This window comes from Cryptomeria japonica, chromosome 10, assembly GCF_030272615.1.
Source record: "Cryptomeria japonica chromosome 10, Sugi_1.0, whole genome shotgun sequence".
Lineage (NCBI taxonomy): Eukaryota > Viridiplantae > Streptophyta > Pinopsida > Cupressales > Cupressaceae > Cryptomeria > Cryptomeria japonica.
Window position 1 is genome coordinate 698,211,910 of NC_081414.1, and position 24,704 is coordinate 698,236,613.

The 24,704-nt window shown below is 37.2% G+C and overlaps 1 protein-coding gene across 3 annotated transcripts in view; it reads right to left on the reverse strand.

The window, feature by feature from the left end:
• The window catches only part of LOC131040458 (uncharacterized), a 79,818-nt gene that overhangs the window by 11,341 nt on the left and 43,773 nt on the right, over nucleotides 1-24,704 (reverse strand). For all 3 annotated transcript variants that reach the window (XM_057973396.2, XM_057973394.2, XM_057973395.2), the window contains exon 7: nucleotides 21,946-22,187. In XM_057973396.2, coding sequence (XP_057829379.2) covers nucleotides 21,946-22,187 — 242 coding nt within the window. The remainder of the gene's footprint in view (nucleotides 1-21,945; nucleotides 22,188-24,704) is intronic.

Sequence of the window (24,704 nt, forward strand, 5' to 3'; positions counted from 1 at the left end):
CCAAAGGATCCAGAGCGAAATTCATTTTTCTCCACTTTGCTCTTTGACATGACCAAGTTTGTTGACTTTTGGGGCATGATGGGAAGGTTTTGATGCACATTTGTCTTTGAGAGGAGATTTGAGGCGACAAAATGATGGAAATTAGCCTAAAGTAGGAATTTCGCTCCTGACCCTTCCAAAGGCTCCAAAGCGAAATTCTTGAAAACCTCATTTTCTCCCTTGTTTAGACCAACGTTCTAGTTTTGAGGTGATGGGATGTGAAAATGTGAAGGATTTTGGCCAAGATTAGGAATTTCGCTCCTGACCCTTCCAAAGGGTCCAAAGCGAAATTCTTGAAAACACTCATTTTTCTTTTAGCCAAAGTTAGGACCAAGGTGGAAATGAAAGGAAAGTAGTCTATGTTTGCCTCCCAAGGAAGATTAGAGTTTGAAAAATCAAGAATCAAGGTCAAAACATGATTTTCGCTCCTGACCCTTCCAAAGGGTCCAGAGCGAAAATCCTTATATCTCTTGTTTTCTTCCTTGTTTTGGCTAGGCGTTGGCATGATGAAGGAGGAATTAGTATGTTCTTGCCCTGAGAGGGAGTGGGATGCTTTAGAAAATCAAGTTTTTGCCTAGGAGATGAATTTCGCTCCTGACCCTTCCAAAGGGTCCAGAGCGAAATTCATTATATACTTCATTTGCTCCCTTGTTTTAGCTTGAAACCTTGCTCCTTAGATGAAGAATGATCTATGTTTGCTCCCAAATGAGATTGAAAGTTTGAAAATTGAACAAACAAGTACAAATCATGGTTTTCGCTCCTGACCCTTCCAAAGGGTCCAGACACAAATCTTCTTAGACCTCATTCCCTTCCTTGTTTGACCAAATTTTGATTTGCAAGGTATCTTGAAAGGAAGAATGGACATGTTTGGCCTTTGGAAATGTTTGAAAGCATTGAAAAATGAAGGATTTTAGCCAAGAGGTGAATTTCGCTCCTGACCCTTCCAAAGGGTCCAGAGCGAAATTCTTGGAAACTCATATTTTCTTCTTGGAGATCGTCAAATTCTTGAGTTTTATAGCATGGTTAGAAGGACTTTGATGTGTTCTTGCCTTTGAATATTGGATTGAGGTAATGGAGTAGTCAAAACAAGCTCAAAATAGGAAATTCGCTCCTGACCCTTCCAAAGGGTCCAGAGCGAAATTCCTAAAATCCCTTATTTTCCTAGCAAAGTCAAGTCAAACTTGGGTTTTTGTAGCTTGGATGGGTGAGGAGAAGTGTTTTCTTGCCTTTTAAGGTGGATTCAAGTTGAAATGATGGAGGAATAAGCCTAAAACAAGATTTTCGCTCTTCACCCTTCCAAAGGGTTCAGAGCGAAAATCCTAAAACCCATCATTTTCTCCAAAATTTGTACCAAGCCATGCCTAGACCAAGGTGAGGGATGCCCTTGAGATTGTCCTTGAATTGATTGTTGTCTCAAAAAATTATGATTTGGGCTAGAAAGGGAAATTCACTCCTGACCCTTCCAGAGGGTCCAGGGCGAAATTGTGCAAAACCTATCTTTTCCCTTAATTTTATGCCAAATCTAGTGTGGATCAGGATCAAAGAAGGCCTTAGGAATGACTTCAAATTGCCAATAATTATCAAGTTTGAAGGAATTGAGCCAAATGATGAAAATCGCTCCTGACCCTTCCAAAGGGTCCAGGGCGAAAATTCTCCAATCACCTATTTTCCCTTGCAAAATCAAGTCAAACTTGGGTTGGATGAGAGGAGAGAAGTGTTTTCTTGCCTTGTGAGGTGGATTCAAGTTAAAATGATGGAGGAATAAGCCTAAAACAAGATTTTCGCTCCTAACCCTTCCAAAGGGTCCAGAGCGAAAACCCTAAAAACCAACTTTTTATCCAAATTTTGAATGAAGTCAGGCCTAGGCTAGAGTGAAAGAAGCTATTTGGAATCCCTTGGAAAGATTTATGACCACCAAAGATGCAAATTTTGAGCTAAAATTGGAATTTCGCTCCTAACCCTTCCAAAGGGTCCAGAGCGAAATTCTGGATAGGTCTTGTCCCTGGCTAGGTTTTTGAGCGAATTTGACTTTTTAGGCCTTGTGAAGATCAAACCAATGTTGCCAAGTTGGGAAGTGGATTCAATGTGAGGGAGTCCAGATGAAGTGAAGTGAAGAAAGTGAAATTGGGTGTGAATAGGCAAGCAAAAAGTGAATTTCGCTCCTGACCCTTCCAGAGGGTCCAGAGCGAAATTCATCAAAATCACTATTTCCCCTTTGTGTCGAGACAAGATTTTGATTCCCAAGGCATGAAAAGACTGGAGGGAGGTTATTTAAGCCTTGCAAGATGAATTGAGATAAAGGAAGTGTAAAATCAAGCCTAAAACTGGAATTTCGCTCCTGACCCTTCCAGAGGGTCCAAGGTGAAATTCCCATTATCACCTAATTTGCCCATGTGAGAAACTAGGAGGATGGATCCCTAGACTTTGTTGGACTAAAACAAGCATATGCTCACCTTCTGGAGGATTTTGGAGTCAAAAAATGGAGTAATTGAGGCCTAACCAAGAAAATTCGCTCTTGACCCTTCTAAAGGGTCTAGGGCGAAATCTTTTAAAACTCCTATTTTTCACCTTGTTTGGGCCAGGTGAGGAGCTGGTTGTGAGGTAATGTTGAAAAGAGGTCTAAGTTGGCCAGGAATGCAAATTTCGCTCCTGACCCTTCCAGAAGGTCCAGGGCGAAATTCTTATAGGGCATGTCCCTGGGGAGAATATTGAGCAAGCTTCATTTTAATATCTTTTGTTGATGATTTAAGGTGTAAAATACTATGTCGAAATGAATTTATTATGTGTCCTTAATCATCTTTTGGTTTGTTTTGCAGATGAAAGAAGATCAGGCCAGGACAGGGACGACCTTCTCCAGTCCAGCATCATCAGGAACGACCTTTTCCAGTCTAGCATCACAAGGACGACCTCTTCCAGTCCAGCATTTGAAGGAAAGGTACACCATCCATCCTGCACATCAAAGACAAAGGAGGTTAAAGCAGGGGTCTATTGAAGAAGTAGATAGTTTCAGAAGAATTAATTAAAGTTAGCTTCTCAACATCATCAAATTGAACATCTACCAAATTACAAGTGTCAAACAAGGTGGCATCCCAGTCATCACTCCTCCAGTCGGATGGGTCCATCTCAGCGTTTCCAGATTCAATGTACCTCACTCCTCAAAAATGATACAAACTTCGATGTACCTACCCCGGTTCTCCATTGGTCGAATATTCCAAAGAAGACGTGTCCAAATAATGCAATTATTTCATTGGCCAGAATTGAGTTGGTTGTAACAAACCCTAATTAGGGTTTTCATTGTAAAATCTCGGCCATTGATCTCAAATTGATCTGAGCCATTGAATTGTATTGTGAGCGCTATATAAGCCCTGGCTCCTCATTTGTAAAGGCTAATAGTTAGTCAATAGTCAGTAAGATAGAAAAGCAATTAGAGTAGATTACGAGGACAAGGCAAGAAATTGTTGCCATTGATTGTAAATAAACTCCATTTTCATTGAAGTTATGGTGAAGTGTGTTGTTTCTTTGCAATATGCATGGTCTCTTGTTGAATCTTCATTTTAGATGATAGATAATTAAATTGAATGAAAGAAGCTATTGAATGCACTCGCGTGGAATCCACCTAGTCCAAACCACTAGCCTTTTGCTGACTATAAGAGCGCCTTGCGTGGTCAACTGGCATAGAACGAGCTTAATCCCGAGTCATAGCACCTCTGTTGTTCACGCATTATCTTGAATGGTGATCAGTATCTGATGGTGTACGATTTGGACATATTTGAAACATCCCTTAGAAGATTGCACTAAGTTGGTGTTGGATTGTTCAAGCCTGATGGTGAGACCCAGCCCAGTAGGACTCCACCTAGTCATTCAATCATCTTCTCGCATTCTAGGTAGTAGAGTAGACATCCTGAACCCTGCATCTTTTGCCATTTGTTTGTCTTCCAGTTAGTAAATAGGACTTGTGATTCCAGCAAATCAGACGTTCAAGTCATCGAGTGTAAGTCCCCTTGTGATTCCAGCAAAATCACATCATACCACAAAGAGCTTATCCACGAGTAGAGATCCTACATAACAGAACCTTGGAGTTGCCTCGACTGATCCTTCGACGATATCTTCAACAATCGGAAAACTTTACTCAAGAGAGGATAAGGTACCCTAGGTATTTTATTCTGTGTTCGCATGTGCATAAAAAACACATCAACAAGTTGCCTCCATACAAATTTTGAGAGATATGCACTCCCCTGTTTTTTTTTTGTGCTTTCAATACTTTAAAGAAAAATCTTGTTAATTCTTAGACTCTGGTAGGAGGCTCCCTTTCCTCTTACTATAAACGGCAGATACAGTATCATATTTTGTGGTTTTTTTAATGATCTGCAAGGACTCTTTAAGTATATCTTTGTAAAAAGTTATCCTTCTTATAATATAAAATTTATGGCTTTGCCTTTATCGACCAAAAAAAATAATGTTTTTAAAAACTATTTTTAAAAATTAAAAACCAAAAAATGTTTTTAAAAAATGTTTTTTAATGAACTTTTTAAGTTTTTCTTTAATTATTTAAAATTAAATTTTTTTAATCTAAAATTTTTTTTTTAACTATGTTTTTTTACTTTATTTTTAATAGAGTTTTTTTTCAAAAATTCAAAAATCAAAAAACAAAATTCAAATTTTTCTTTATTGTTTTTTTAATAAAGTTTTTTTTCGTGGGGCATTTAAATAATTGTTTTTAATGAGATTTTTTAAATCTTTTAAAAACAAAATGTCATGAAATAAGCAAATTGGGAACAATTTTTTTTTCCACCTATCATACCTGTATTGCAACGTTCTCCAACCGGCAGCCAAGGGGGGGGTCAGTTTTCTCCTACATTTTTCTTCGTGACATCCCAATCGGAGGCATCTTCATCTGTAGTCTTCTTTAGGGCTTCTTTGGTGGCATCATCTTCAGTTTCCACATTTGCATCATGTTGTATTCTCTTGCATGAGCTATGTTGTAACGCACTAAAATAAAGTGTCACACCTCTTTGTATCTTGTCATTAATGACATATTTGATGTAATCCTCTTGTACTTCATAGATTAGGAAATATCTTGTGAGACTCGGTGCATGACTCCAGTTGAGACTTAGATTGTACACATTTGTGCATGGCTCCAGTGAGACTTAGATTGTACCAATCTGCCATTGATGAGTATCCAGTCAATGCTCAAGCAGGTTGTCTCCATGTCTGATCTTCATTTTGTTGCAGTGAGTGATTCATCTATCATTCTTCATTGACATTGGTACCTGGTTTTGTCACACTTTGACATTCTTGGTGCAACATTGGCTCTATTTCTTCCTAATGGGGAGGAATTTTGGTCAACATCATTGGACCATCCTTGCAGGAGATTCTACATTGAGGGGGGGCTTCATGGTCTCTCTTCTTCTCTCTTATGGGGGGGAACTTTTTCCTCACGAGGTTTTGTTCTTCTCATACATCATTGAGAGCATTGTGTGCTTCCATCTCTTTTTTTGGGGGGGGGGGTTTTTTCCCATTGGGTTTTTCTCTCTTTGTCTGTTTGTGAGAGATTGCATTGCATTTGTACATGGGTACCTAACATGGCCTAGTTGTCGAGACCCATCTTGCATTGTTAGCTTGAGTCTACATTCTCCTAAGTTGCACTTAAGGGGGGATGTTGGTGCAAAATTATGTCTCATAATTACACTTTACTTATGTTGACTTAGGATAATGCATTCATTGTAGTTTGCATATGAGACACTTAGGGAATGGCACATCTAGGGAAGATGGTTGTAGGAGAAATTCCACCTTTCGTGGTGTTATCTTGCTATCACATTCCACCTTCGGTGGGTGATCTGCCTTTAGTGGAATATTCTATTATTTCTCCTACCTACCCCTACCTACCCTTGTATCTCATTAAGCCACATGTTATGATTGTGTGCTCTCATTTCCCTATAGCCTTGCCTTTATAAGCAAGCTCATGTACATTGTACTTAGTTGGGAATTTCGCATCTTGATAGGAATACAGTTTATTCTTGTCACATTATTTCTCTTTTATGTGCTATTCATTTGGCCTCTAGATCTTGGGTTGCTATAGGCAAATTCTCACAATCCACACCCTATGTAGCTTGCACCTTTGTTCCATATATAAAATCTGTCTTTCCACTGTTGGGTGTGTGTCTATCTTTAACAACCATGTCTTCCTTTTGAAATGATGTTTCTATGCACAGAAATGCTTGTGCAGTCGTGTCCTTGTAGGATAAACAAAAACTGTTTTTCCCCTTACCTTACATGTGCTCCACCATTTAGCTACAATTTGGACTTCAAAAGTTTATTTTTTTGATGCCCTACGGCACACAACAATGTACATTCGCAATTTCAAAACTTATCTTCTATTTTGGTTGAGCGATTGATGATTAGGCTTTTTTACCTTTGGCTACACATGACTAGGGATTTCTAGATGGCCATTTCTTGATCTTTCAAAAGTTTCACCTCCGAAACCTTGTTTCTTGAAACCTACAAGAATCAATACTTGAAACCCCTAAACTTTGTCAATTCTGGAAATCCCTCAACACAATTGTTTAAACAAAAAGTAGAGGAAAACCTATTTCTAAAATCAAGCTTTTCAATTTCGTCTAGATTCCAAGGCCAATGAGGAGGTTCTAAGTGGGTTCTAAACAATCATAGGGCAGATGGTACTTGATCCTCGATTCAGATTGAAGAAAATATCTGAGACTAAGATCTATAGACTTGCACAAGGGGACCTCTTTGCTTGAGATATATGCAAAACAACTTAGACGACATTGCAGCTAGGTAAATCTACTAAGGGCATAATTTAAGTTTAAAAATTGAAAATTTTCTCATTTTTACATTAATGTTGAAACTCAAAGTTGGACAATGAAATTGAAGTTTTTTTTTCTCAATTTAGATGTATGTTGGGAAAGGATTATTGCTAAGGTGTCAAATCTTCAAAGGATTGCAATTTGTGTCTTGAGCCAACCATACAATGCTTCAAAATGGAACACAATTGGAGTATGTTTGAGCACATTTGCTCCAAGAAGCATAAGAAGTTGTTAATGCAAAGGATGAATGATCTTGTTTTTGTTCATTACAACCTTCACCCTCATCACAAACAAATCTTGGGCACAAACTTATCTCCCATCACATTAGAGGTTGTTCCACATTGGATCACCGAAGTTGAGGATCCAATCTTCAACAAGGAAAACAATGCATGGACTGATCAAGCAAATATAAAGGAAAAGGTTGTAGCCACGGAAAATGAGGATAAAGCACGAGAAAACTCCTTGATGTTGGTGCCTAGTACACAAGTAGACATGGCTACATCAGAGGACCTATCTCAAACACCCACATAGGACTTTGTCATGCAAATATGGATGTTGGGATGAGTGATGCAAGCCCCTCTAAACCATAGATCTATACTTTTAGTTTTGATGCCATGGATTTCATAATCCATGAGTTTTGTATACACTTGACGATATATATCTAAAACGTTGTTTCTTTCAACTACAATCCATTATACCCATGTGACCATTGTATACTCGTGTATGTGATCAAAGTTCAATTTGATTAGTTTATTGTGTCTTTCAAGTTTGCTTATTGAAGAGTGCATGATCCAAATTTTATATCTTTAAACATCTCTATATTTCATGGTTTTTTCAATTGCCAAGTCTGGGCACCAAGCCTAAGTATAGGTCAAAATTCAGCTTGCCAAATCTACATTGAGTCTTGGTCTTGTAACCATGCATGTAGTAGCTTATTTCTTGAAACCACATTCTTGTTATCTGATTCCTAAGGCTAATATAGAGGTTATGGATGACCTCAACACATGCATAAAGAGGCAATCACCTAAGGAAACCCTTGGAGGGGAAAAATGAGCTAGTAGTGAGAGAAAAGGAATTTTGTCTTTCAAAAATTCAATCCTAGTCTCAAAGACACAAGACTTTTTTATTTGTGCAATTCTATTTCACTTAGAAAGTTGTCAATGTTTTCTTTGAAAAAATTTAATGGGAATATTATGGTTTAATTAAACTAAATCTTTGTAGACTAAACATTTCAGTTTGTGTCAGCCCTATAGTGCTTATAAGCATAAGTGCAACTAGAGCATTTTCGAGGCCATCCACACAAAAAAACACAATAGGCTGACCCAAGGGAACCTCAATGACCTCATTTTTATACAATACAACATTTGTCTTTGTCAAAAAAGGTGGAGGGTAAAAAGAGTCATGATGCAATTGACTTGGATAATGGATTGTGGAAATCCAGAAATTGTGAACTATGAACATAATGGATTGTGGAAATCTCAAGTCATTAATTGGATAACATTAATTATTTTTGGATTGCATTGCCAAGGATACGGAGCCCCTATATACCAGGAATATGATTGTCTATTTTTAGAGGAAAGCAACAGAGGCAGCAGAAGCAGAAGCATCAAGAAAGGTTGCACTAGATGATGGTATTCTTGAGCTTGAGGAACCTTTACCATCCAAACTGAGGACACAACCAATGAAGAACTTTTGTCAGGGATAAATTTTAAAAATTATTTTATTGATTTCTAATTTTCTATGATGATGATCAATTATCATATGACACTATGATGTTCATTGTACTATTTTTCATATTAAACTAGTAGAAATAAGAATACTGAATTGTGCATTCTCTAAATTCCAGTTTTATATTTTTTAACAATATTTTTCATGCAATTCAAAATAATTTTATGAATTTATACATTTTTTAATTTCAAGCTTTTACAAGTCCCGAGTCTAAGTCAAAATTTGGGCTGCCAACTTTTGGCATAGTCCTAGTTTTAAAGCTATTCAATACTATTAAATAGTGTAATAAATGAATTTTAGGAATGCATAGCTAAGAAAATTGTTAAAAATCATTCAAATCCATAGCAGAGAAAAAAAAAAAGAGAAATTATAAGAAAAAAGAACTCAAAAAAATTTGCCGGCTGGCTACTTTTTTATACAGGCTCGCAATTCTTCACCAAAAACTCATTTGCAGAGTTTCTAGCATGTTACTCGCTGATCAAACCTGGCTTGCAAGTTTTAAAACTACAGCTATTAAATCTTGCTCCCTTCTGGTCATCCATTATATTTAAAATGCATAATATTATATACCATAAAGAATCAACCCCTATGAATATCACATATGGATGTACTGGTGATCAAAAATGGCAACAAAATGCATGCAAAAATATGTTTTACTATATATGGTGTCTTCACGTGCTTCACAGGAAAACCATGTGAAAAGGAATAGAATGGTATGTAATAAGGAAGCTGGATTACCATATATCTAAAACCAAGTTATTATGATACATATGAGGTTATGGAGAAGCCAAATGTAGCATGTTTAACCCTTTAGCTATACTGAATCTAATAGCTAGCTTGTGGACTAAGTTTATATTTGACAATATGTTGATCCAATGTGTAATATGAAGGTTAAGTGTTTACCATTCCATATGATTAGATCAAAGGTTGTATAAAGACATCTCTAAATGCAAGGGAAAACAACACAAATATTTTCAAGGAAGCCAGTCCATAATATTTTGGGGGGAAGGGAAGCTGGTGGGGAGGAAAAGAGAGACAGTTTGGGAGCATTTATTCCCCATCCCCAAATCCTCTAGAACATCTGTAAAGTCATAAAGACATGTCCCCATGGAACACTAGAGATTGGCGATTTTTTCGACTGAAATTTACCATATGCATAATCTTGTAGATTCATGACATTGGAATTCGCTTATACAAGAAATGTGGTCGTCAACTCATTTTTCCAAAATTTATGAACTCTTATTTACCCTTCATCTATATTTGTCACACCTCAATTTTATTTAGAAACAAATATACAAAGACATCACCATGTTTGCTAGGAATCTTAGGTACTAAAAACCCCAATTATGTAGTATGTGTTTTTTACTTTGTAGGAATCGTCATTATACCTTTCACTATTTTACTTCTCATCTTGCTCTCAACAAGACGATTAAGAGAGAATTGGCAGTCCCTATTCCTCCTTGCATAAGCTTTTCAACTTATATCATATATGGGAACATGCCATTTGGACCCCAAAAGTGAACAAGTGCAGTTAAATGGAAGACAAAACAGCACTTCTAGTTTAACTTCACCTCAACTCATCCTATTTGAAGGGCGTGTTTTATTTTTACAAGTTCACAAATAGCGCCAAGACTCAAACAATGGCATAAAAAATATAGGGTATGCAACACAAAACAAAATAGCATATTCAATGTTTACGATAACAGAAATTATTCACTGTAATATATAATAAGAGACATCATTACATAATAAAATGTACAAATAAAATATGAAACAATAGCTTCCCTCATGATGTACCATCAGCAAGTTGAAGCTCAACTATGTAAAAATGAAAACAAGATGACAATCCTAGAATAATGTAAGATGACAAGTGCACGCCAGTGGGCCAAACCAATCAAGGCATCAACCACCCTTGTAGCTCAAAAATCAGCTAATATTGCTTATGTACATCATCGTAAAGGGAAGCTACAACACTTATTTATCAAAAATGTGCTTTATATATATGAACATGCTTTATATATATGAACTTATTATTGCGCACCACTAAAGTTTTGTTGTCCACATAATTCTTATACCAAAGTAGTATAAATATCCCAATAATAAATTCACATTATATTAACATTTAGTTACATCATCTATCAATCATGAGGCTGAAATAAACAAATGTGAAAGAGGCCTGGATCTCTCTTCGTAGGAATTACATAAAATATCAACTCTTATGATGCTAGCAATCATAGTGATGCTGATAACTTGATACCACAAGCAGGATATTCATATTTGGCATGCAATAAGCTTAGGCAATCAGACAAATAGCCTAACCAAAGCTATCAAGCTTGACCTACTGAAAACATATAAAGAAGGCCTCCAGAACACAATCATGGAAACTGAATGACATCTGTATAGTCTTATCTAGCTGACAAAGAGCATAATCTGTCAAACAAGTGTAGGCTTTGGCCATACTTAGCCACAGTAGAATTTCTTCACATGAAAAAAGGTCAAAACAAGATGACTGAATGGATTGCAAAAGGGCCACTAGGATCCTCAATAACAGAACAGTGGAAAAATTATTATGGTGATCATAATCCCATGTTTTAAAGTAATAGGTCCTATCCAATGAAAATTGGGAGGGCAAGAAAGATGTAGGAGACAAACAGTTGTTCTTATATCCCACGACTATTCTTCTACACCAAAGAATGAGATCGAGCTTCTTCAACTACAGCATCATGCATGTGCTATTCAATCTTATGCAATTAATGATGAACGTATGGTCCATAACTCCTCAATCAGTCCTCACAATCCAAGCTTCATAGCTTGAGCTCCTGGGTGTGTGAAGGGCAAAACACTGTGTTGCATATTTATTATTGATCAACAAATTTGGTAATATGCTAATGATAAGGTATATTGCATAGAAGTTTATTCCATCAGAAACAGACAATTTTCTTGAATATGTCTTTGTTTGTATGGTGTTTCCAATGGTGTTCCTTGGTATTTTTAGTTGTTGGGCCCCTCTGCTGTGGCAACGGGTGAAGATAATGGAAGAACATCTAGCACTGATGCTCTTAGGAGTCTAAACCACAGGATAAATCATCTCATTTGGCCAGAGACAATTAGCATCTTGGGCACCAAAGATTGGGTATCAAAAAATAGAGAGAAATCCAAGGTAGGCTTGGAGTTCAATAAGGAGAAACAAAAAATGAAGAAATTATTCAAAAAATAATGGATGATTTTGGGCTTGCCAGAGCAAGAAACACCATATTCACTCAATCTCTAACAACAAAGTGTAGTCAAAGTCATTAGACAATTCATGTTAGACTAAAACCTAAGTTGCTGGTACGGGTACGGGCACGGGTATGGATACGTGGGCACAGTATGTCGGTACGGCAATTTTTTTTGGGGGGTCTGGGTACGTATTGTGACCATTTCACACATCACCCCATTAGAATGGGGACCCCCTCTTTTTTTGCCTTAGGTTTTGCTTTCTCTTTGCTCGTTTTTCTCTTCTTTTAGGGATTTGAGTGAGTGAGTGGTCTGCCTGGGCTGGCTAGATTAGGGCTAAACTTTGGAAGCTCGTTTTAGGGTTTCTTTCAAACCAAGTCTAGTTTGGTTTTGGAGGTTGTTAGTCGTCTGCCTGAAGCCTCAAGATTGCCAGAATGAAGCATGCCTTTCAGAAATTCAAGTTGGTTAGATCAGGGGGCAGGGTGAATAGGTCTCATCTCAGGACAGGTCTAGATTGAAAGGGATTTTTTTGGTCAGGGTCATGTTTGTTTCCCGAGCTGAGTAAGTTGAGCAGAGTTGGTAGTTAAAGGCAGGATCTCGATGGAAATGCGTGAAGGAGAATCTATGTTTTCCTTTCAAGGAAAATTGGAGTTTAAAACGTCCAGAATCAAGCTGAGAGAGGATTTTCGCTCCTGACCCTTCTAGAGGGTCGAGGGCGAAAATCATTGTAAAGCTCTTTTTCTCCTCATTTTTGACTAAGTGATACTTTCTAAGGCATGTTTGGAGGTGAATTGGTATGTTTTGCCCGGAGATGGAATTAATGGATTTTTGAAGAGCAAGATGATGCCTGAATGAGGATTCTCGCTCCTGACCCTTCCAGAGGGTCCAGAGCGAACTTTATCCTAAAAATTCTTTCTTGCCTTAGATGAAATTGCAAACTTGTTCCTAGCTTGGAAAAGGACCTGACTCTGCCTTGTGAAGTAGTTTGAAACATGAAAAATGAGCAATTTGGCCTGGAATGGAGATTTCGCTCCTGACCCTTCCAGAGGGTCCAGGGCGAAAATCCTAAAACACATCTTTTCTTCCAAAGACTGGCCTAGACCAAGCTTAGACATGGGTTTGAGAGGACTTTTGAATTGCCTTGAAGTGGAATTGGATTGCTAAGAATGAAAATTTTGAAGCCAAGAGGGAAATTCGCTCCTGACCCTTCCAGAGGGTCCAAAGGGTCCAAAGCGAAATTTCTAAATTCTCCCTTTTTCTTGCAAATTTAAAACAAGATTTCGCTATTCATGACTTGGATGGGAGTAGGACATGATGTTCTATCACTTGGAAATGATTCGAAGATGAAAGGATGAAGGAATTGCCCTAAAACTTAAAAATCGCTCCTAACCCTCCCAAAGGGTCCAGAGCGAAAAATCTAAAACCAATGCATTCCTTTCAAGTTTGTGCTAAGACAAGGCTAAACCAAGCTAGAAAAGGCCTTTGAGACAACTCGTGAGTAGGTGTTTGTTTCAAAATTTGATGATTCTAGGTCAAAGAAGAAAAATCGCTCCTGACCCTTCCAAAGGCTCCAGGGCGAAAATCCTTCGAACACCTATTTTGCCTTGCAATAACAAACCAAGCGTGTGTGAAATGAATGAAGAGGATTAATGCCTAACCTTGTGAGGTGGATTGGAGTTAAAATGATGGAGGAGTAAGCCTAAGCAAGAAAAATCGCTCCTAACCCTTCTAGAGGGTCCAAGGCAAAAAACACTAAAGACACCTTTTCCTCCAAAATTCAAGTGAAACTAAAGCCTGAACTACAATAAAAGATGCCATTTGGAATGCCTTGGTGAGGTTTTGGACTTACAAAAATGAGAATTTTAAGCTCAGGAGAGAATTTCGCTCCTGACCCTTCCAGAGGGTCCAGGTTGAAATTCCCAAAAATGCAATATTTCCTTCAAAGTTTTGATGAGCTAACCCAGTGATGGAGAGAAATAAACCCTGGAGATTGCCTTGGAGGTGGTCAACGATCAAATTAAGGTGAATTTGACCTAATAAGCAAAAATCGCTCCTGACCCTTCCAGAGGGTCTAGGGCGAAATTTACATTTTCACCTAATTACTCATGAGAAATGATAAAAAATTGAAATGCAAGACCTTGATTAGGCCAAAACAAACATAAGCTTGCCTTCCGGAAGATTTTGGAGTGAAGGGAATGAGGTATTCAAGTCTTAAATTGAAGAATCGCTTCTGACCCTTCCAGAGGGTCCAGGGCGAAATCATCAAAAAAACCTATCATTCAACCTTGGTTGATTAAGTCTAAGGCAAGTTGCAAAATTGTAAAAACAAAGTCATGAAAATTTGCAAAAATGTAGGTTAAGAAAATTTCAATTTGATCAAGTGAACAAGCCTAGATGGGTTCAAACAGGTCTTGAAGTGAACCTAGACCTTCATCACTATTGAATATTTCAAAGCCTAAGGAGAAAGGAAGCTCCATTAAGCCTCAATCAAACCTCCATATTCCCAAATTTTCACCAAATTTGCTAAAATTAAGACATTTGGGGAGGTTAAATTAAGTTCGCATAATTTGAGGCCTTTGTAATTGAATTGATTAATTTTCAAGCCTTAAAATAAATGTAAAAATCCACCCTTAAAGCTTTAAAATTAATTCAAAAATGAAAAAATAAAGGTGAGCGCTCAAATACATTTATTTGCTTTTACAAGCAAGTCGGCCTCCTTTTTAGTGGATTTTATCTTATTTTAAAGCTTATTTGCTAGGTCGGCCTTATGCTTAATTAGGGTGAGCGCCCTATATAAGAGAGGAGTGTTGTAGCATTTTCAAATCATTCATTCATTCCTTCTTATGCGAATTTGAGGAGCAGATCATAGGAGCGAATTTCTTAGCGAGTTGGAGGATAATTTCCAGATTTTGAAGTTGTTTGAAGGATAATTTCCAGATTTTGAGAAGCTAGTGGAAGGCGAACTTCTTTTGAAGGTCAATCAAGACATAATTCATCCAAGAAGGCCAGCAATTCAATCCTTATCCAGCAAAGTCTGATTTTTGTTCTTCATTTTTCAAGGTTCATAGTTAGGCTTTCAAAGGAGAAGGTATGAAGAATCAAATTATTTGAAGCTCTTATTCAAGACTTGTTTTGATTTTCATAGCCATTTTTTTTAAGTTTAAGTCTTGAGCATCCAATTTTCATTCATAATTTGAAAATTCATAATTCTTGAGTTATCATGTCATTTTCAAATTAATGTTTTGAACTATTCCCTTGAAAGGTCTTAAGTTCTATGCTTTAAGGTATGATACTTAAAGACTAATTTTAAATTTTTGTGTAGGCATCAAATGATGACCCCCAAAGCCGGAGGATCTACTAGTCGGCAGGCTCTCATCAAGGAAGATTAGAGAAGCGACGAATTGGAGACCAGGATCGTGTCCAAGTGGAGTAATATCGGAGACACCAACTTAGGAAACTTCAATATGAAGAAGTTTCGAGAGGTCCCCTACATTGGCAAGCCATCACCTGTTGCAAGGAGGATAATCGAGAGTGGCATCATCAAGGCGGCAGGTTTCCCTCCCGCAGTCAAGTGTCATGAGCTGATGATCGAGTGTGCCCGCCACTATGACTCACAGTCAAGGACGATTGTAACCAAAGACGGGAACATCTTAGCCTACCTTTCAGAGGAAGCTATAGGCAAAGCTCTTCATCTTCCGGACCATAAAGACATGATTTACAAAAGCTTAGAAGGAGCAAGGTCGATCTATGAAGATGATCCTGAGTCTTGTTTGAACTTCATTAATAAGAATTGGTTGCTCAAAAGTCGGCCTCGTCTGAACAAGATTCCCAATACACCACATAGGATCGACTTTCAGGAGGAATACAAAGACTTGATAACTTTGCTCAATCGAGTTACAGGTGCTTCTCAAGCCTTCTTCTTCGAAAAGTGGATGTTCTTCTTCATACAAGTGATAGTCCAAGGAAAGGGAATGCTTCATTGGGCCAAAATCATTAGCAATTGTCTGGACATACAGTTGAGAAGGCTAAGACCCACCAAATCATTCCACATGAGCTCATATGTTATATATGCCTTGATCAGGAGTTTCGAGTATGCAGGGCTACCTCACAGAGGAGTGATTGGAAGAGGACCCGGAGAGATAAGAGTTTGTGATTCTTATGTTCATCTGCATCATCCGCCTAGAAGTGACTACAAGTTAGTCAATGACACCTTCACAATGAACATTACCAGGATATTGCAAGGAGGAATTCACAATCGACTCTCTCTGGATGCACAAGAGCTTGTGAAGAAGTATGGCGCATGGTTCATCCAGTTTCAAAAGTTCACATACATCAGAGTTCATGGGTGTCCTTCACCTCCTTACATGTTACCAAGATATCCAACAGACAGGATAGTGCTACTTGAGGTGACTAGACAGTTGGCAGCTTATGCGAAGGCATCCAGACACAAGCATGGAAATGGGATTCCCGTGCCCATCATACTAGGGAACTCAGTTGAGGTGTGTCCTAATACTCAAGCCGCGGAAGATGCAGAGAAGGAATTATCTCTATACTCATTCACATCCTTTGCCTCGCGAGAGAATTTTGACCCTCATGGTTATATGGAGGAGACAGTCGGTAGGAAGTACAAACATGAATTTCAGGTGGAGGACTTTTGGATGAATCTCCCAGGTGATTTAGAGGTTAAAAGAAAGATGCATTCCAGGCTACCCTTAGATCTCATCAGGAAATGCAAAGTTTATAGAGTAGCCGATCAAGCCCAGGATAATGGTAGATACCTCCAGTCGTCCTATGAGAAAGAGGACAAAGAAGTGAAGATAGATTGGAATGTACCCGAGGTTTTAGACTTGAGAGCTTTGATGGCTCCCATTTTATCCTGCACTCGCAAATGGGTGGATGTACAGCATCAAAAGTTGAAGGAGCAGAATGTATCAATGACATTTACTTTGGAGGCAAGACCAGAAGAAGGAGAAGCAAGTGTGAGTGAGAATACTTCTCATTCCAAAGGCTCAAAGAGGAAAGAAGGACCTGAGAAGAAAGAACCTTCCAAGAAGAAGCAGAAAACAAACCCTAATCACCCACCAAGCACATCTTCTAGGCATGAAAAGGAGGCAAGTCAAGGGGAAGATCAGAGGCAGATAGTATATGAAGTTGATGAGTCTATGGAACCCATGGTACAGAATGATAAACAAGAGAAAGGACAGACACCTCAGCATTCATCCAGTCAATCTCCCCAAGTTGATGCTAACAAGCAACACGAAGAAAAGAATGATGATGAAGCAACATCTCCTTTTCGGGAAGATAGACCACTACCTAAAGAAATACAAGTGAGGGAAACAAGATCTGCCATTCCTAATTGGCTGAAAGAGAAACTAACAAGGGTAGTTGTGGTTGAAGAGGAAGAAGATGTGTTTGACTTGGAAAGCCTTATAGGAAATTCTCACGAGGTAATGGAGAAGAAGAAGGCCACAAAGATGTCTAAGGTAATTAGAGATGAGACAGGATCCAGGAAAGTGCAGGTAGCTACACCAGTGGTGAATAAATATGAGGATGAGATTCTTGCAGAAGAGTACGACTTAGAAACATTTGAGCTTGGTCCACTTACCTCTGAGCAAGTGATGGAAGAAGCAACTGATTCATTTGAAGCACTTAAAGACAAACTTAAAGAAAAAATGGAAAAGAATAAGAAGCTTGAAAGGGAGGTCACTGCTTGGAGGAACTATTTTAGTCACCTTAATCAGCCCTTGAGATGTCAGGATCCAGCAGTATCTCCTTTACAAGCACTCCCTCTTGAATCAGTAGGTGAGGCAAAAAGGGTGAAGAGCTTGGTTCAACTTATGAGTTCTTGGATTGATAAATCCCACACGGTAGCCGTTGAATTTGCAACAAGAATGATGAAGACAGTTCATCGAGCTATCCAGATCCTTGAGATTATCCATAATCTAATGATAACTGTAGCTGCATTCACTCACACTAGAGATGTTATCATTCCTGTCTTACAAGTGATAAGACAAACACCAAGATGGATTCTGGCACAAGAAAAGATAATGGATGGAGGAACCCATAACCTCCTACAGTGGTCAGCTCTGCTCCAGATGAAAGAGGTCCTTTTTGAAGACATCAACACCAGATGTAGTCGAATTGAAGGTATCATTCATCCAATTCAAGATAAGGTGTTTGAGGTGTTGTGTACCATTCTTGACAGGCGGATCGAGATCAATACAAATGTGGACATCCAAGAGTTGGAGGATAGAATCAAGGTCATCTTTTGCAAAGAGGAGAACATCATCACAGATAAGCAACAAGATCAGATGTACACTACTGTGTTCCTGATTGAGAAAACCAAAGAACTTGAACCTGGATGGGAGACAGCTCTTCTCACTGCTTTTGATCAAGTCCTTCACTTGGAAGAACGAATGAAGAATCTTCCCGAGATTCCCATTGCTGAGATTGAGGGAATTGTGTCCAAATTCATTGAATATGCTAAGAAAGAGCATAGGAAAGGGAACAAAATTCTAGATGAAAAGTTGTTATAGGATGATGTGGCAGCTTAATTCCTATTGGTCTATGTCTCCTCGATTTTTGTGCCAATTCTTTATTGGCTATGGATTAGTGATGTTTATCTAAATGGGGACTTTTTTGTAACAAACCCTAATTAGGGTTTAGGTGTCAAAATCTCAGCCGTTGATCTTCTTTTGATCCGGGCCATTCATTGTATTTGAGGATGCTATATATATATCCTCACTCATTTCATTTTGAAGGGGTTACACAGTTAGAAAAGTTAGAGAAGAGAGAGAGAGCTTAGAGAGAAGAAAGTTAGAAAGTTATTGTTGTAGCAAGATTGAGTAGTGAAGAAAGAATTTTGAACAATTGTTGTCCATTTGGCTATGAGATCAATAAAATATTGAAGTTATGGTGTTTTATTGCAATACTTGTGGCTATCTTCATGATTGTTTATTTTCTTGAATCACTCTCAGTTGAAGTAGCATTTAAGTTTTGAGTTTGAAAGACGAAGTGTTGTGCTTGATCTTTGATAAGATTCATATTCCAAACCACTAGCTTCTTACTGATTGTAAGGACGCCTTGTGTGGTCAACTGGAAACCTTGAGATTGATTAAGAATTCAATCATTCCTGGAAGTATTGATATGTATCTCTATGATAGTATCTATATCCTTGATGATTTGAAAAACTATTGAATCCCCTTAGAAGATCGCATCAATTCCAGTAGAGTTGTAATTTCTTGGCGAAACTGAAATTGGTAGAATCTTATCAAGCCTAGTCTTCATTAAGTCATTCTTAGGATCAGTTCAAGTTTTCCTTCTTTAAAACCCTTATCTTTTGACATTTTTTGAAAATCTGTTAGTGTTAGGAAAATCCTGTTCCTGCATTTGGAAAGAAAGTAACGTGGACAAGCTTTCTCTGAAAGTACGTAAGGCCCCTTGAAGAAACAGCATATACAACGACCACTGGTGCTTATCCACATGTAGAGATCCTACAACAAAGAACCTTGAAGTCATCCCGATTGATCCTTTTCGCGACATCTTCAGCATTCAGAGACTTTAATCAAGAGAGGATAAGGTACCTCTGGGTATTTTATTCTATGTTTGGTCGTGTACAAAATACACATCAACAGTACGTTCGTACAAAAAGATACAAAAATCATAAATATATACACATATGGGTGAATTTGGATTGGTTTTGAAAGTCCGTTGAGGAATAAAGCTAGCAGTGGTTGCCATTATGCTATCTACAACAAATTAAAAAATAATTATTAACATTTAATATTAAACAATAAATTATAGATGTTAAATATTTAAATTTAATTTAAAGTGAAGTGAAATTATTATAATTATGAAAGTAACCTATAACAATATTTAAATAAATACAAACTTCTAATAATGAAAGTAACCTATAATTAAAATTTAATTATGAAAGTAACTTATAATTAAATATTTAACTTTTATTTAATGTGAAAATAATATATTACTTACACAATAAAAAAAAAATCATATTCAAAATAATAACACTACAAATTAAAATTAAATATACAAAATAATAACACTACAAATTAAAATTAAATATCATATTTAATTTTGATTTGTATTATTAATAATTATTATTTTAACTATTTTGTAATTAATATTTTATTTTCACATTAAATAAAATTTAAATATTTAATATTTATTATTTGTATAAATTAATATATAAATCATTAATTTATATCAAGGCTCCATTTATTTTGTTTAAAGTACAAAATATAAATAAAAATACAAAGAATACATAAACAAAACTATAGAAAATAAACATAAACAAAATAAATCGATGAAGATTAAAATACAAACAAGACATCAACAAAACTATAGAAACAAATTAATTTTTTATTTATTTTAGTGTGCCATGTGATGTGTGCCGTGTGCCATCGTGCCCTCACTGGTCTACCTCTCTGTCGTCTACCTCTGTGCTGGTCTACCTCTATGCCGACTACCTCTGTGCTGGTCTACCTCTGTGTCGTCACTAGTTTTCTCTGTCATTTCTTCTGTGCGTCGTGCCATTTTCAACACTGAAGACAAGTTCGTCGTGCCATTTTCGCTGCCAAAGATAAGCGAAATGCGTTTTAGCTTTTCGTTTTAGGGTTTAAACTTTAAACGACCCAATTTCATTCCACACAGTCAATGAATAACCCCTTGTGCGTGACACAGATTCATCAAAAAAACTCCATGGAATCGCCATGTCGACCTCAGATGCGTCGAGATTCGTGGGTCAAAATGGGGATACGTTTTAGGGGCAAAACAGAGGAACCCTATCCGATTCCATAGGGATTCCAAGTCGAATCCGAATCAGACACGTACGGTACCCGGATTTGGGGGAAAACTTGGAGGTACCGGTCACTTAGACTAAAACATTACACTTGTCTGTTGGAAAGAAAGGGAAATGAAAACAATTCACCACTGCACTAATATTCCATCAACCTACTAAGAACTAGACTCGTCTGCACTCGGACTGCTTGGAATTTATGGCTACAGCCACCTCTTGACCATTACAATCCTTCTCTTCAGCTTCAAAACTTGGAGCCAAATTTAGTTGCCTTCAACTTAGAGGTTTGGCATCCCTTTACCTAGGATGCACAAAAGTTCACATTGGAACCAACAAAGATATGTGGGAAGATCAATGCTGCAGTTGTAAATTAGATGTTTAGGGTGAACATCTTAGCAAAACTCACTCCATTATTTGACAGCATCCAGAGTTGCCTAAGTGCCTGAAATTCCCATTATTTCTTTATATTGGTTCATCCACCCGTTAATTCCAAATTGTAACTGCATGGTAGCTTTGGAATCTATTCTATATTCTATCATATGCCTTATCGAAAATGGTGGTAGGGTAAACCAATTTACAGGTAGTCATGCACATCCATAGTAGAGTTTTTTACCAATATGGCTAGCTCTATGGGTTTTGATGTTAACAGTCATGTTTGTTGAGGCCAGTATACATACAACTGGAATTGCCTGTAGAATACAAAACAATTGCAATTTTCAATAATTAATTTTATTTAGATACCACCGATGGAACGTGGAAGGGCTTTTTTTGGAACTCAGATTGAAGAAGGGATTTGAAATCTTGAACTCCAACAGCAAAAAATCTGTAATTTCATAATTTTGTAAGACAACATATAATTTTATTTTTTCTTACCCAAGAAAAAATTGATCAATTTAGATTACACTATTCAACATGAATTTATTTGATATTTCAAGATACAAAGGAAGTGTGTGGTCAAAACCAACCTAAGATTTAAGCTACTAAAAGATGATTGCATACTTGTGACATACAAAAAGGATGTCATTGGTTATGGTCAGGAAAATACGATGTCAGGGATCTTGAGTGTGACTGGTAAGGGATTCAATTGTCTTGTCAAAATTTCAAGACTTTTTGCTAATTGAGATCCAAATACTGATTCTATTTATCAAATGAGAAGCAGTTATCTACTTCTGAGAACAATTACTAGATTGAAAGAGTTACCTAATCATATATCTGGGAAAGTCTTTCCACATTTATATATAACTTAAGAGACCATTCATAAACTATGTAATCTTACATGTGAAAAATCATTTCTACTTTTAATTTTAGTTTGAGAAAATATACCTGTATGACTGCATCGGCAAGACACTAAAATTGCATACTGGCCCGATTCTTGCTGATCCCTCTCTACACTTCCCCTTTTCACTTCCCTGTTTCTTGGAAATGCATTCCTACTGCTTGCTGAATTAACAGGCACATTTGAGTTACGTACTTGTGCACCAGGGGGATTTTTCTCCCTTCCAATGCCTGTACTTTTCCACATTGACGTTATTGCTTTTAGAATTAAAGAATGTTGTTCCCCTCTCCTGCCGAAGTACAGATGTAAAGAAAATTAAATCTTTTAATGCCAAGGACTTCCCTTTCAAATATTTATAACATAAACACTTCACAAAGTTAGAAAAGAGTGTGCACGTTATAAAAAAACATCCTTACATTTAAGCATATAATTGTTATCAGGAGTTTGGCCTAATTAGCAGAACACCCATAATGAGGGTCTTTGGTTCTAAAAAGAAATGAAACCTAATTGAATAATTGGACAAGGATAAAACAGGATGCCAGAAGTCCAAGCGGTCCTCAATTAATGCATCAATAGCTCTACATGGTGCTGTAACAAATACCATGATTAATACCTTTCATAACATTCCTAGATAGGGCGAGGCCTTGAGCATTAGCTTGGCAACTTTGACAAGATGTTTGTATTTACATTTAGTTAGTTGTCATAATTACTTATTGAATATCTATCACAAGCTTGCAAAGACAAATGTAATAAATACCAAAATGGCAGCATGAACTTTCTGAACAAGATTTATAAGCAGTGAAAACCATAAGTTCAATTCAATTTGCTGCATAACTTCACCTGAAAAATGTTCTTTCCATTGAGAAATTATTTCAAAATATTATATTCCCCACCTTTTCCCTCCAAAAGAGTTTAGATGGTTGAGAATAACATGCCTCCACCTCTTCCAAGAAGTTTGATATGAAACTAGTGTCAGCGCTTTTAGTTGATAGAATTAGCTTAAACCATGCCTCATTCTATTTTTCATTGTTTGGTACATATTTAGCTCCAAATGTATTCAACAAAGTTCTTCAAAGTTCAAACCATTCGGTATAGGCTATGAAAACAATACATCTACATGGCCACCCTCAATGCCACCCAGCCCTCCTCAGTGCCCCAAGGTCCAATTCAAGATTCCACTCTTTGATAAGATATGATTCTAGGAGTCTCTAAGTATCTAGGTCTTCAGTTCCTTCTCCTGGCTAGGAATAAGGTCTCTTAGTGCTGACAAATTACACATCTATTGTTGGCCTTCTGAATCTGCATGGAGAAGTAACAAAAGAAAAAGCATATGGCACAATCAAAGTCAAATAAGAACACAAAAGGTTTGATTGCATACTCCTTTTAAGTTTTAGCACATTCCCTATACTTGTCAAAATCTCAAACTCCATAGTTGGCATGGGAAAGTTCATTCAAGATGGGCATTGTAGCATGAAAACTCAGCTTGCTATATGGTTCAAACAAAGATATTTTGAAAGTAACCATGTGAAAGGAAGACTCAAACCAAAGAAAAGGTTAGTGTAGACAAAGGATTGAAGCCAAAGCTGACATTAATCTGTATCAGAATATGATGTTTAAAGATTGTCATCCTAATCATTTTCATGAAACCTGACGGAGCAATCCTTAGATGAACTTTGAGACTAAGAAACAAATTATAAATAAGGCAATTGAAGCAGCAAAACTGATTTGCAGGGTGTATTGGAGGCTCGAATGCTATCATATATAACTGTATCTTTCAATGGCAAATTATTTAGGTATTGTTCCTTTGATGGGGTTAGAAGCTCCATTGACTCACTAGCAATTGAACCACAAGGTCAATTTCTCATTCGCAGGCACAGCCTACACTCCAGCACAGCTACACCTACTATCTAGATGCTCCCTTACCAATGGCATTGCATAGTTGGGGAAGGGAGTGCATGTAGCTAATGTTTTGATCATCATATTTTCCATATATTTATTGTGCTTATGTACATCCTAATAAAGAAATGCAAAAGTATGAAGTAACATGTAGAAACCCATTAAATTTCTAAAACTACCATTTCATGAAATGGTTGTGTAGTACAACACTACAAACCATTGTGTCCAACCATCATGTAAATGTGCCAATTACATTCTATGCACTGTTTACTAATAAAGATGATAACAACTATCTATTTCAGAGTAGACAGAATAATAATAGATAAATGATATATATTAGAAATTATAGAGTAATACCAATAATTGCTTTATTCATTCAATATATTTTCTCATACAAAACCGTATTACAGAAGCATTCATAAGATCAGACCCCGTTCCCTGACTACAAGTGATTTATATAAAACCCCCAACAACTGCCAAGTAACCACAATCATCAACAACTACTAAGAAACGGATTGCCAATAACTCCCACAAGCCGACAAATAATTAACACATACGCAGGAATAACCAATTGAATAAACATAAACAAGATAGAATATGCTAACTACACAGGCAAAGTCATCTCCTAGACAACAAGGAAAACAAAAAATGACTAGCATTGCTAAGGGCATAGAGAAGGAGACATCCTAGAAGGTACTGCAACATCTTCAAAAATAGAAGAAAAATGGCAAGAGATAGAAGCACTTAACTTATAAACCTCTTCAATTTGTTGCTTCAAGTGATGAGTAGCAAGAGCTTCCCAATCCCTAGAACTCTTGACCAACCAAACTACTTCCATTAGCTGATACTTGGCCTTGTCATTAGCAGCTCGGAGTTCTAAAGTTTCTAAATCCTTTCTGCTAACTTGTTT